Source organism: Pogona vitticeps, chromosome 2, assembly GCF_051106095.1.
Source record: "Pogona vitticeps strain Pit_001003342236 chromosome 2, PviZW2.1, whole genome shotgun sequence".
NCBI lineage: Eukaryota > Metazoa > Chordata > Lepidosauria > Squamata > Agamidae > Pogona > Pogona vitticeps.
In genome coordinates this window covers 159661693-159676645 of record NC_135784.1, presented here as the reverse complement: position 1 = coordinate 159676645, position 14953 = coordinate 159661693, and the positions used below count along the sequence as shown (strand labels likewise).

The 14953-nt window shown below is 43.0% G+C and overlaps 1 protein-coding gene across 4 annotated transcripts in view; it reads right to left on the bottom strand.

Annotated features, from left to right (window-relative positions):
• The window catches only part of IKZF4 (IKAROS family zinc finger 4), a 102284-nt gene that overhangs the window by 9905 nt on the left and 77426 nt on the right, over positions 1-14953 (bottom strand). For all 4 annotated transcript variants that reach the window (XM_020782749.3, XM_020782740.3, XM_072990985.2 and 1 more), the window contains 2 exons: positions 1674-1823; positions 1241-1372 (listed from right to left, as the gene is read on the bottom strand). In XM_020782749.3, coding sequence (XP_020638408.1) covers positions 1241-1372; positions 1674-1823 — 282 coding nt within the window. The remainder of the gene's footprint in view (positions 1-1240; positions 1373-1673; positions 1824-14953) is intronic.

The following is a 14953-nucleotide window of genomic DNA, read 5'->3' as shown; positions in this document are numbered from 1 at the left end:
ACAACCCTTTGTTGTAATTTTTCAGTAATTTTGCTCTTCTGCCCATGTCCAGGGAGGTTAGCTATAGCACCATGGGCTGTAAACCTCTTGATGATATTGTGCACAGTGGATACAGGAAAATTAAGATCTCTGGAGATAGACTTGTAGCCTTGAGATTGTCGATTTTTTTCAACAATTTTTTGTCTCAAATCCACAGACAACTCTTTACACTTCATTCTTTTCTCCATGCTCAGTGTCACACACATCACAAAGGCTGAGTCAACTTTTCTCCATCTTAATTGGTTGCAAGTGTGATTACTATATTGCCCACATCTCTTACTTGTGACAGGTGTGTCTAAATACAAATCAAAGGAGCATCACATGCTCGAAAAGCAATTATTTCTTACAATTTAGACAGGGTGCCAATAATTTTGGCCAGTGCATTTTTGGGTTTCTGTGTGGGACTGTATCAGATTTGACTTTTTTTTGGTGTGTTGTTCTAATGCAAACCAAAGAAATGAACATGTGAGTACCAAAACATTTGCTACTGCAACAATTTTCTAAGAGAATGGTTGCATTTTCTGACAGAAATGCAAGGGTGCCAATATTTTTGGCTATGACTGCAATTGTTTTTCAATATATAATTTTCGATGGTCTTTTAAACTTATTATTATTGCATGGTTTTAAATGTGAGCTACTTTGAGTCCCCTATGGGGAGGGAGGGAGGGAGGGAGGGATGGATGGATGGATGGATGGATGGATGGATGGGTGGGTGGGTGGATGGATGGATGGATGGATGGATGGCGTATTTGTTGAGCTTCCACACTACTGACTTTCACACTTGGGTTTTTCTGATTCCATTCTGCACCTACCAATGTGTTGTCCTGTAATAGAATGCAGGTGTGTGGGCGAGATCATTTTGAGTGTGCTTACTACATTCTAATCTTGTTCTCAGACAGTCATAAAAGCCAAATTGTTTTAGTAGCAACTGTCCTATAGTAAAAAAAAATGGAACTGAATTCCACTATAGAAGTAGCGGTCATCATGTTGCTAATTGAGAAGAACTCCTTCCAACTATGGTTTTAGGATTCAGCAGGCAAAGAAATGTTAAAAGGAGTTGGGGTGGGAATCCAAGATCTGACTGACTACACACAGAGGAATACTCAAGGCGATTCATAACAGAACAGCTATCAGTGGGGAAAACACGATGCATAGCCACTGTCTATAGCTCCCAACTAGGAAACCAGAGGAAACTGCTTACCCACAAATTTCTGAGGTGTGGAGCGTTTTCGTTTGGTGATGCTGTTTGCCAGTCGGTCAATGAAGGTTGGCCGGTCGGCGGAGGAGTGAAGCATGGAGTCCGGCACCATCTCCAAGTCTCGCATCTCGTCACCTGGCAAGCAAATCAACATGGCTTTTTATTTTCAGCTGGCTAGAGTAGTCCTGCCCCATCCTTTCTATGGGCTGAATCAGTCTGTGAAGGCAGCAAGTGGTGCTGATAATTACCTTGTTTGTTGGGGCTAAAAATTTCACCCAACAAAACTAGCAAGGTTACCCTTGGCTCCTGATGCTAACCAGTGTATTACAGTAGCCAATTTGGACTGTAGTATCCACTCTAAATCTACTGTAAACATACTAAAAAGCCAAGGACACTTTCCTCAGGCTTATTTGGTCGACCCTGAGAACAGATTTACCTTGCTGGCCAGCCAGCGACTGGGGTTCAGTGTTAAGACTCTGCAGGTAGTTGTGACAACGTTCCTTGTGCTCTTCCAACGTGCTTTGCTGCTTGTAGCTACGACCACAGTAGTTACATTTGTAGGGCTTGCCAACCGTGGGGGAGGAAACTAAAATAAAAGAAAAAAAACAAAGGAGGCCCCTAATAAGATTTTGTGAAATATAACAGCAGTCTATGGGGCAGCAAGAAGTGGGAAGTGTGGACAGCTTGCTTGCAGCCACAGAATGGAAAGAGACAGACACAAATGGACATTTTGCTAATGGTGGCCCTTCAAACATACTACATGCACCTTTACAAAGATCTTGGCCCCAGTTTTTTTAAATTACCAAGCAAATGTATAGTGATAAGATGGGTGGAATTGTTCATGTACCAACTACAAACTGGAGGTTATGACAGTATATAGGCACCAAAACTCTGCTAACATCAAGTAAGGCTATTCCTAGCCCTAAAGTAAAAAACAGTAATTTTACAGCTTAAAACAAGTGAGCTTCTGAATATTTGTTCTGTAATAATAATAATAATAATAATAATAATAATAATAATAATAATAATAATAATAATAATAATAATAATAATAATAATAATAATAATAATAATAATAATAATAATAATAATAATAATAATAATAATAATACATATATTTTAAAAAAACATTTTAACATCTGTACAGTATTTTTGTAATGTTTTAATACTCCGTTTTGTCTGCATTTTTGCAACCAGACACAGAATCCCTTTATGTAAGCATGAATCCCACAAGCCTGTTTGGCCAGGAAGGAGTTAAAAAGTTAGCTAAGAGTCAGCTAACTGGGTGTTGATTAACAGTCAAAAGTTCAGTTTGCCTCAGATTTCCTTTTTGAAAATGTACGTGAGGAGAGTGTTTGGTCTTAGAAATCCTGAGAGGATGTTAACTGAAAGTGCTAATACAAAATACAACTGCTATCTGTTTTTCCACGGTAAGGGAAAATACTTTAAATATGCCTTTAAAAACTGCTAATTTTCTGAAGATACATGGCAAAATGTCCTCCCTTCTAGAGGAGTGTCACCCCACTACTCACCTTAAAGCAAAATCTGGTGGCTTTGGGTTTTTATTGTTATTTTTAAAGAATACTTGTCTTTTAACTTTGTTTCTGTGATCTTTAGTTGTTCTGCAGCTCTCCAAATATCTCCCTTCATCCCTGCCCACAAATCTATACAGTGTATCATTTCACAAAGCTCTTGCTAGTAAGTCTGTGCAATGCATGCTCAGTGTTACAACAAAGTTTTTCCCATTGGAAGGCCTTTTTTGAGGATCAGTATTTCAACCACTGCAGCCTGAATTCTTTCCAAATTAAAAAGAAGCAGCTGTGGCCAATAAACTTTCTTTCAAGATAAGTAAGATTGCTATTTTCAATTTATGTGATCTATTTTAAATGTGGGATTGTTTTTAAAGCACCTGTTTCTGAAGGGAACGATAAAATAGTTTTATTTTTTAAGAAAAGTCATAACTCAGTCTAAACTTCCATTTATCTTAACTTCCCCAAATTGGCCCAGAACAAGAGAATACTGTTTGCTACAACTATGCCAAATTTGTTGTTGATCTGAAGCCCAATTTCAATGTCATAAATTTTTGTTTGGGCTGTCCTCATTTTAGAATTGCCTTGTAGAATGTTGATTTGCTCCACTGCACATATCACAGATACACTTTCACGCAGTTATAATACAATGTATTGGCTACAATGTAAAACAGTAAGTAGTAGGCATCCTTCAGTCTCGAAAGACTATGGTAGCGTGCTCTGTATGGAGGACTTGGAACAGCGTCTAGTGTGGCTGAGGAGGCCAATTCGAGAGTTACAATCTCTTCCACACTGAAGACAAATCCAATCTGTCCCCTGTCCAGCTCCCTGGTTTTGCTTCCTTTGTGACTTCCTCTTTGCCTCAGCCTGCTGGACAAGGGTCTCTTCAAATTGGGAGAGGCCGTGATGTACTGCCTGCCTCCAGGCTGAACGATCAGATGTCAGAGTTTCCCATCTGTTGAGGTCTATTCCTAAGGCCTTCAGATCCCGCTTGCAGATATCCTTGTATCGCAGCTGTGGTCTCCCTCTGGGGCGATTTCCCTGCACTAATTCTCCATATAGGAGATCCTTTGGAATCCGACCATCAGCCATTCTCACAACGTGCCCAAGCCAGCGTAGACGTCGCTGTTTCAGTAATGTATGCATGCTGAAAATTCCAGCTCGTTCTAGGACTACTCTATTTGGAACTCTGTCCTGCCAGGTGATACCAAAAATCCGTCGTAGGCAACGCATATGGAAGGTGTTCAGCTTCCTCTCCTGCCGGGCACAAAGGGTCCAGGACTCGCTGCAGTACAGGAGTGTGCTCAGGACACAGGCTCTATAGACCTGGATCTTGGTATGTGTTGTCAGTTTCTTATTGAGCCATACTCTCTTTGTGAGTCTAGAGAACATGGTGGCTGCTTTCCCAATGCGTTTATCCAGCTCGACATCTAGAGAGAGGGTGTCAGAGATGGTTGAGCCAAGGTACACAAAGTCATGAACAACCTCCAATTCTTGTGTGGAGATGGTAATAGAGGGAGGTGAGTCCACACCCTGGCCCATGACTTGTGTTTTCTTCAGGCTGATTGTTAGTCCAAAGTCTTGGCAGGCCTTGCTGAAACGATTCATGAGTTGTTGGAGGTCTTCAGCAGAGTGGGCAACAATGGCTGCATCGTCTGCAAAGAGGAAGTCCCGCATGCATTTCAGTTGGACTTTGGTCTTCGCTCTCAATCTAGAGAGATTAAAGAGCTTTCCATCTGATCTAGTCCCGAGATAGACACCTTCTGTTGCAGTTCCAAAGGCATGCTTCAGCATGACAGCAAAAAAGATCCCAAAAAGTGTTGGTGCGAGGACACAGCCCTGTTTCACTCCGCTTCGGATGTCAAAGGGATCTGATGTTGAGCCATCAAAAACTACAGTGCCTTTCATTCCATCGTGGAAGGACCTGATGATGTTAAGGAGACGAGGTGGACATCCAATCTTGGGAAGTATTTTGAAAAGGCCATCCCTGCTAACCAAGTCAAATGCTTTTGTAAGGTCTACGAAGGCCACTAAGAGTGGCTGTTGTTGTTCCCTGCATTTCTCCTGCAACTGTCGGAGGGAGAATACCATGTCAGTGGTGGATCTATTTGCTCGAAATCCACACTGTGATTCCGGATAGACTCTGTCTGCAAGCACCTGGAGCCTCTTCAGCACAACACGGGCAAGCAGCTTCCCTACAACGCTAAGAAGAGAGATACCACGGTAGTTATTGCAGTCACCCCTGTCACCTTTGTTCTTGTACAATGTGACAATTTTGCATCCTTCATGTCCTGTGGTACTCCACCTTCCCTCCAGCAGAGACAAAAGATTTCATACAGTTCGGTGATGATGATCTCCTTACCGCATTTCAGCACTTCAACAGGGATGTTGTCCCTTCCAGGTGCCTTGCCAGAGGTGAGGGAATCCAAGGCCGCATTTATTTCTGCTAGGGTTGGTTCGCTGTCCAGCTCTTCCAAGACAGGCAGGCACTCAATGTTGTTTAATGCTTCTTCGGTTACTACATTCTTTCTGGAATATAGCTCGGAGTAGTGCTGCACCCAGCGTTCCATCTGCTGTGCTCGGTCCTGGATGATCACACCTGTAGCAGACTTCAAGGGAGCAGATTTCTTCTGTAATGGACCTAAGGCCTGCTTGATACCATCATACATTCCTTTGATGTTACCTGTGTCCGCTGCTATCTGTATCTGAGAGCAGAGCTGAAGCCAATAGTCATTGGAGCATCTCCTGGCAGCCTGTTGGACTTGGCTACGAGCGGCTCGAAGAGCTTGCAGGTTGTACTCGCTAGGACAGGCTTTGTATGCTGCTAGAGCTCTTCTCTTATCCTCAATGGCTGGCGTTAACTCCTCCGAATGGGCTTCGAACCAGTCAGCCATCTTTCTGGTCTTCTTGCCGAAGGTGGACAAGGCGGTGTTGTAGACAGTGTTCTTGAAGTGTTCCCATCGTTCAGGTGCATTTACATTAGCTGGACCTGGAAGGGTTTCCTCGAGTGCTTGGGCAAATTCCTTCACTTTTCTTTGATCGCGAGTCTTGTTGATGTCAATACGTGGTCTTCCTTCCTTTTTCATGTGATACAATTTCTTTGTTCGCAGTTTTACTCTACTACACACCAGGGAGTGATCAGTATCGCAATCAGCACTCTGGTAGCTGCGTGTGATCGTAACACTAGGAAGGCTAGAACGTCTAGTGAGGATCAAATCGAGCTCATGCCAATGCTTGGATCTTGGATGTCTCCAGGAAACTCTGTGTTGCAGCTTCGTATTAAAGAATGTGTTGCTGACACAGAGACCATAGTAACAGCAAAACTCCAGTAAGCGTTGGCCATTTTCGTTCATCTTTCCAATGCCAAAACGGCCTAGACAAGTGGGCCAAGAATTGTGATCAGCACCAACTCTAGCATTAAAGTCTCCAAGAATGAACAGTGACTCTCTTTCAGGGACTTTTTTGATAGTAGCTGCCAGATCGTCGTAGAATTTGTCTTTCACTTCTGTAGTGGATGACAGTGTTGGTGCGTATGCACTAATGAGGGTTACTGGTCCTGCTGATGAGTGGAGCTGCAGAGACAGGATTCTTTCACTCCCCACAGTGGGTGGAACAATGCATCTCAGGAGAGTGTTTCTGACTGCAAAGCCAACACCATATTCCCTGGTCTCATTCGATGATTTTCCCTGCCAGAAGAATGAGAAGTTTTTTTTCTTTGACAGATCCCGAGTCTGGCAGTCTTGTCTCTTGCAGGGCAACAATGTCCATCTGCAGTCTACTCAGTTCCATGTCAATGACAGCTGTCTTGCGCACATCGTCTATTTCTTGCAGGTCGTTAGGAAAGCCGTAGTCAGGAAAGCCAGGGGTCATTGTCCGTACATTCCAGGTGCCCAGCTTTAGGGCAGAAGTTTTCTTATGATTGTTGCATGGTGCACGGTTGTCGATCTGCTTGTCGGGTTTCACCTTAAACCCCACGCACCCCGTGAGGTTAACAGACCGTGGCGAGGTAGCACCTTACTGACTGGGGGCTGCCCAGCTTAAGGCGGGCGGTATCTACCTAGTGAGGTGCAATGACCTCTCCCACCGTCAGAAGTAGCCCCTGGCGTCCTGCTCTACGCCAATTGAGCAGAGACTTATAACCGGTAACTGCTACTTCCCGTGTTGTTTCGACGCTGCATGCGAAGCTGGAGTGTCCTCTCCAGAGCACGAAGCCTGGGTAAAATAGTATGGAGGATAGGCTGTTACCCAAGCAGCAAATCTCCCCCCTCTCCACATCGCTGAAATGGTCCAGTGGAAAGGCAAGAGCCAATACAACTGGTTCCAGCAACGTCGCAGGAGTTGGCAGAATGAAAGAAAATGCCTCCGGGACTCCGGCTCCAGATTTTGCCTCGAGGTTATCTCCTGAAGCCCTTTCCATAAGTGGATATAGCCACAAGGCAGTGGAGGGCCTATACAGTAAGTATACAGCTTGTATAACAGTGTAAATGTGCTGTCCCCTCAAAATAATGCAACACACAGCCATTAATGTCTAAACCGCTGTCAACAAAAGTGAGTACACCCCTAAGTGGCAATGTCCAAACTGGGCCTAAGTAGCCATTTTCCCTCCCTGGTCTCATGAGAACTGTTAGTGTCACAAGTCTCACGTGTGAAGGGGAAGCAGGTGTTATCACTGTCACCCTCTCAGACTGGTCACTGGAAGTTCCACATGGCACCTCATGGTAATTAACTATTTGAGGATCTGAAAAAATGAATTGTTGCTCTACATAAAAATGGCCTAGGCTATAAGAAGATTGCCAAATCCCTGAAACTCAGCTGCAGCCCAGTGACCAAGACCATAGTGGTTTAACAGGACAGGTTCCACTCAGAACAGGCCTACCATGCTTGACTGAAGAAGCTGAGTGCCTGTGCTCAGCGTCATATCCGGAGGATGGCTTTAGGAAATAGATGTATGGGTGCTGCCAGCATTGCTACACAGGTTGAAAGAGTGGGGGGCGGTCAAGATCATATGCCGCACACTGCATCAAATTAGTCTCCAGGATTGTGCACAAGAAAGCCCATATACAGTTTGCTGCAGACAAGCAGACGAAGGACATGGATTTCTGGAACCATGTCCTGTTGTCTGATGAGACCAAGATAAACTTCTTTGGTTCAGATGGTGTCAAGCGTGTGTAGGGGCAACCAGGTGAGGAGTACAAAGACAAGTGTATCGTGCCTACAGTGAAGCATGGTGGTGAGAGTGTCATGGTCTGGGGCTGCATGAGTGCTGCCAGCACTGGGGAGCTACAGTTCAATGAGGAAACCATGAATGACAACATGTACTGTGACATATTGAAGCAGAGCATGATCCCCTCCCTTTGGAGACTGGGTCACAGGGCAGTATTCCAACATAACGACCCCAAACACACCTCCAAAATGACCACTGCCTTGCTAAAGAAGCTGAGGGTAAAGGTGATGGACTGGCCAAGCATGTTTCCAGACCTAAACCCTATTGAGCATCTGTGGGACATCCTGAAACAGAAGGTGGAGGTGCGCAAGGTCTCTAACATCCACCAGCTCTGTGATGTCGTCATGGAGGAATGGAGGAGGACTCCAGTGGCAACCTGAGAAGCTCTGTTGAACTCTATGCCCAAGAGGGTTAAGGAAGTGCTGGAAAATAATGGTGGCCACACAAAATATTGATATTTTGTGCCCAATTTGGACATTGTCACTTAGGGGTGTACTCACTTTTGTTGCCAGCAGTTTAGACATTAATGGCTGTGTGTTGTGTTATTTTCAGGGGACAGCACATTTACACTGTTATACAAGCTGTGTACTCACTGCTTTACATTGTAGCCAATACATTGTATTACAGTTCGCCGTTTTGCTTTGGTACATCCTGAATCCTCTGTTGTGGAATGGGTCCTAACATGTTGGGTGGGACCAATATGATTTGTAGTCTGACACATACTGGAGATGGCACAGCATGAAGAAAAGCTGTTGTAACAAACAAATGCTCAGAACAAATCTGTTGGTTCATTTTAGACTTGGAGCAAACTGATAACATATATATTTAAAACATTTAGATATATATTTCTACATGATATTTTCAAGCTTGGTGAAGATGGTCTCTCTCTTTGATGGTGAAGGGAAAACATTTGTGTCAACTGAGCCATTTGCAAGAATTTTACCTTTATACAGATGCAGGATGAAGGGAATAGCAGCCACTTGTTAAAGTAGTGATTTACCCTGCACATTCAAATGTAGCTGCACCAGCTTTGGCACAGGAAACCACGCACTAGGAGGAATCAATTGAACTGATACACACATCCCACATCTAACTAGTGATAAGAGAGAAACTGGTCAAGTTCAGAATTCACACTCTTGCTGGATGCCATGGCAAAATAGTCAGAAGGTTGACCCCATTCTGTTTGTTTTTATTATTGAGATAATAAGCTATTGGATTCTGACAGGCAAAATGGCTCCCCAGAGGCAGTAATGTTTTCACCTGTACAGTCTCCCTGGGAATCAAGAGGTCACATCATCAGGTCCTGTTGCTGCTGGGGTGGAGAGATGGAATTATAGGAGTATTTTTACACATGTAGCTGGAGTTGTATATGTTGGCTACATGTAAAATGGAAAGGTAGCCCTCAGAATGCCTTACAAATCACTTTTAAGCACTATGCTTTTTGAAAATTATAAAGTCTTCTTTCCACAATGTCAAATCCTGACGCCTTGTTATGCATGATGGCAATCTGAAGGCTATGCCACTGGAGCTTAAGCTTTGGTACATTCTACACAGCTGATAAAGCTTTTGAGTATGGTCACCAAGGTGAATTGTTTCTCAGTCATCAGAAGAGCCTAGCCAAGTACTGTTCAGAGAAGCTTATCACCAAAAGGACCAGGTGATGAATAAGCCATAGCAACCATGATTGAAAGAGGAACTATATCTATAGTTTAAAGGAATATCTCCCAAAAATCCTGAATGAAAAAGGGATGCAATTGAACACACATGAAATAGCAATGATGTGATGAAGACCATTCTTATCCCTGCCTTTGGTAACCACAGAGCAGTCTGCTTTCTGGTTATAAGGACAAAGAAAGAAGTACACGTTGAATGTATGAAATTGGCCACCTCAGCCAAATCTGCCATCTCAAGAGAAATCAAAAACCTACCTGTAAATAAGATACCACAGACCTTTAACTCATCACAAAATCTCTGCACCCATCCTCCAATCTGCAATTGCGCCAATCAGTAATAGTTAGTAAGGGAATGGTTCTCCAAACTGTTTAGTCTATGCAAGCATCTAAGATTGTTATGTGCCATCAAGTCACCTCTGACTCATGACAACCCTATGAATAAGCACTCTCCAAACTGTCCTGTCCTCTGCCACCGTGCTCAGCTCTTGAAGACTTAACCTGTGTCTCCTTTAGGGAGTCAGTCCATCTTGTATTTGATCTGCCTCATTTCCTGTTGCCATCTACCTTTCCAAGTATTATTGTCATTTCCAGAGAATTGTATCTTCTCATTATATGCCCAAAGTAGGACAGCCTCAGTTTCACAATTTTTGCCCCCAGAGATAGTTCAGGCTTGATTTGATATAGGACCCACTTGTTTGTCTTTCTGGTAATGCAGGGTATCTGCAAAGCTTTCCTCCAGCACCACATTTCAAACATAGCATTTTTTTCCCCTGACAGCTTTCTTAACTTTCACACCCATGCATGGTGACTGGAAATTCAACAGTATGGATGATCTTGGTCTTAGTCTCCAATGACACATCCTTACAAGACAGACAAAATCAATACTGGCAGGTATTGATGGAAGGCCCACCTCAGCCCTAAGATGAGCTGAATGAGTTTCTGGAAGAAAATCCAGTCTCCACCTTGCGAATTTATTCTGCAGAACCTCCAGATTGGACTTGACTCTCCCCATATTTTTGCCCCATGAAGGCACTGAGTGAGCAATAGAGAAAAGAAGCCAGAGTGGAAGGACACTCAGAATTAAGAATACAGGTTCCAGCAGAAAACCTAAGCACTAAAATCAGTTTTGAAAAAGACAACAAAATGCGCAGAGTTGAGGTGAGACTGGAAGCAGCATAAAACTACCAACTGCTAGTGCTACAGGGAGATAGGCTTCTGTGCCTTGTTAAAACATAGCCTGTTTAGGTTAGAACAGAAGTTCCCAAAGTGTGCACTGGATCGCTCTGTGGCCCTTGCTGCTCTTCCTGCTACACCAGCGCTGCTGCAGCTCAAAGGGGGGGGGGGATGCAAATCCGAAATGTTTGGCAACCACTCGGTTTGGAGAAGCCAATTCAGAGCATAATGAAGTGTATGGTACACAATAAATTCATCATTGTGTTGAAAAACACTGCCATTCCTACACCACTGTTGTATATACTAATGAATTATTATATCCAGGAAGTGTTGTAACCTACTGTGAAAATATGTTGTTATTCTTTTCACAGAATTTTTGTCATTGTTAATAGCTTAATAAAGTGGTGGCATTTATGTGTTGCTCCCAAGAAAGTTTCTCTGCAAACTGTAAAGGTAAAGGTAAAGTTTCCCCTTGACAATTTTTGTCCAGCAACGGCGATGCTCATCCCCGTTTCCAAGCCATAGAACCAGCGTTTGTCCGAAGACAATCTTCCGTGGTCACATGGCCAGTGCGACTTAGACACGGAATGCTGTTACCTTCCCACCGAGGTGGTCCCTATTTATCTACTTGCATTTGCATGCTTTCGAACCACTAAGTTGGCGGGAGCTGGGACAAGGGATGGGCGCTCACTCCGTCACATGGATTTGATCTTACGACTGCTGGTCTTCTGACCCTGCAGCACAGGCTTCTGTGGTTTAGCCCGCAGCGCCACCACATCCCACTGCGCCACCACATCCCACTAATATTTAAATGCATGCATCCATTCAAGGACATGCAATCTAATGTCCGATTATACTTAGGGGCTCTCTGCCCAAATACCTTAATCTTAGTTTTTGAGTAATGGACTCTTAAAGCACGCTTTGCTTTGCTTTGCTTTGCTTTAAATGTCCTTCTTTATAGAGCTGGCCAAATCTGGTTAACATTCTTTTAAGACTAATTTTATTCATGGACAGCAAAACAAAATAATCAGCATTAAGAAAAACTGAGATATTGTATTTGCGAATAGCTGGAGAGGAAAAGGACGCTCTGCCATGGATTGGGTCATTAATATAAAGATCGAACAGAAAAGGTGCCTTGTTTCACCACCCACCAGGCACAAATTTGTTGTGATAAGCAGCTTTTGTAAGCCGATTCTCATCTGCAGTGTATTTTATTTTGATGTAGCTGCTGTGTTGTTTGTTTCTTTTATTTGTACAGTGCCCATCTAGTGGAAAACCACTACTCAGGGTGATTCACAACCAAATACAAGAACTCTCTGCCCCCAACCACGGAGTAAATAAAGAACGAATACATCAAATTAGAAAAAGGAAAAACCTCACTGGCAACAGCCAAATGGAGTTACAGGTTTAAACATTATAGGTCAAAAGAGCTACCACCGGGGAGGATATTCTTAAAGGTGTCTCTAAAGAATTCTGTTTTAACAAGCTTTCTAAATGTTAACCGGGGGGGGGGGGGGCTGGCCTACCTCCACAGATAGGAATGTTCCAGAATGTTGCGTCCACCACTGAGAAGGGTCTAGTTGCAGTTCTCCAGACCTACCTCAGGGTGAACACCCACAACAATGAAACATGTGAGGAGTGGGTGGTGCAGGTAGTAGATCTTAGGGAGAGCTGCTCCAACAGGTATCAACCATTAAGGGCCTTATAAGTCAATTTTAGCAAGTTGAATTTGGCACAGAAGCATGCAGGGAGCCAATGCAGGCAGGCTAAGATGGGGAAGATGTGATCATATTCCAAAGCTTCTGAAAAACAACTTGGCCGCTGCAGGTTGGACCTGCTGTAATTTCCATACCACCTTCAAGAGCAGCCCAATATAGAGAGTGTTGCATTAATCAATCTTCAAGATTACCAACATATGAATTAGTGTAGTTAGGGATTTCTTGTCCACATAGGGCCACAACTGTGCAATCTGCGAGAGTTTACAAACATTTGCTTTTCCATATAGAAAGCTTGGTCCAGAAGGACACCCAAGTTGCACACCTGGTCCTTTAGGGACAGTGTCCAGACCTGGCAGAATACCACCTAATTAGTCAAGTGACCTCCCAACAGTAAGATCTCTGTATTGTCACGATTCAGCTTCAGTCTGTTAGCCCTCATCCAGTCCATTATTGATACCAGGACATACTCCAGGGTCTGTACAGCTTCCACTGCTGAAGATGTAAAGGAAATACAGAGGATTCAGAGCTGTATGCTATCAGCATATTGATGAAAGCAAACTCCAAATCTCCAGATGGCCTCATCCAATGGGCTCACCTCATATATATATTGGGGAGATGATCTACTCCTGTGAGACTCCATAATGCAGAACCCATTGATTCTAGACAGCATCCCCAAGCAGCACCATCTGGATATGACCACTGAGAAAGGACCAGAGACAGTGCAAAATTAAGTCTCAATTCCTTAGACTTGATAGCCTATCCAGAAGGATATCATAATCAACAGTATCAAAAGTCACTGAGAGATCTGGGAGAACCACCAACTTCCCTGGTCAGCCTCCCTTAACAGGTCATTGAGCGCAGCAAGCAAAACTGTCTCAGTACCATGGCATGGCCCAAACCCCAACTGACATGGGTCCGGACTATCGGTATTCTCAAGAACACCTGCAGTCAATCAGTCTGCCCAAAACCAGGGTACTGACAACGGGTCTTTAATTATTTAAATCCCGAGTAAGCCACAGGAGTCTTCTATCAATATTTATTTTGACCAATTTGTGCAATGAACACTGTTAGTCTACCAGATCAAAAGCTGATGAGAAGGCTATGAAGGCTACAAATATAAACTTATTTGGGCTCTTAGTAAATTAACTAACTAAATTTACTAATTCTCTATGGTTAATCTACCCTCTGTAAAAACCTGTTAGTCCCTCAAAGATAATAGATTTACTAGCTTCATCAATAGTTTCATTAGTATGCATACTTTTCACCTGTCTTGTTAATTTGCTCAACTCTTTTTTTTCTGAACTTGCAATCCCTATCAAACCAGGACCATGGGGCACCAGGGATTTTGCCTATCTGGTTAGTAGTCAATAAAGCCTAAATTGAAGTATTATGTCCTGTTATGTCTGATAGATATTCTGAGTCCCATCAACAGCATGTCATAGCTCTTGAAGCTGATCCATTCCCAGCATCTGCCTTATACTGACACCCATTATCATGGACCATTAAAGCTATTGCTTTCCCAGAAAATGGTCTGGCATTTTACTGTCCGTTAAAACACCAAATTCTATTTCTTGAAATGTTAGGATTGCTCTGAGAGAGAAATGATTGCTTTCAGGTCTATCATCAATTACTAAAGACTGAACACAGAGGAATACAGAGAGTGACTGAAGAATGCAGTCAACCACATTGGGTTTCTTATCAATTAAATACATACAGTAACCTTAAGACTTATTCAAATAGAATCATTAAGATGCAGGAGCTGGAATTTATAAACTAGGTGAAAAAAAGAATTGGACATACTTGTTGATGATGTTATCTTGGGAAATATGAAGGGTGCTTGCATCTCACCCAAGCTTAAGGCCTAGGGCATTTTCCATCATTCAATAATTGTTGCCCATTGTTGCCTTTAAGCCTTGAAACAAATTAAGAAAAGGTGGTTAGGATACTCAGTAAACAGAGTATCACAGAAGACCAGTTGGTCCTGGTGAGAGATTAATGTTAATACACAAAGGGGCAGGTTCACAACCTTGGATAGTCAAAACCTACCAGTAACTAGAACTTAAGCCACCCATCTCTATTCTGTCCACCCTTAAAATGGTTGAGATCAGGATAGTCAAACCTCTGTTACCACATCCTATAGAAGAAATTTTCTGGACAAAAGGTTCCCACATCCTAAATCTCTGCAAGCTGAAAGAGCCAGGTTCCTTAAAGTCAAAGTATACCAAATGTCTGAATGGTACTGAGTAAAGTATAATTTTATTTTTCAATATTCCAGGATAGATTTAGAGGCTGACTTTGTTTCTTGCCCACCAATAGTCAGTTCTCAGAAGTGGCTGCCAAATAAATGTATCCGTTGCCCAAACACCAATCAGAATCAGGTTTAATCAACTGTTTAGTGG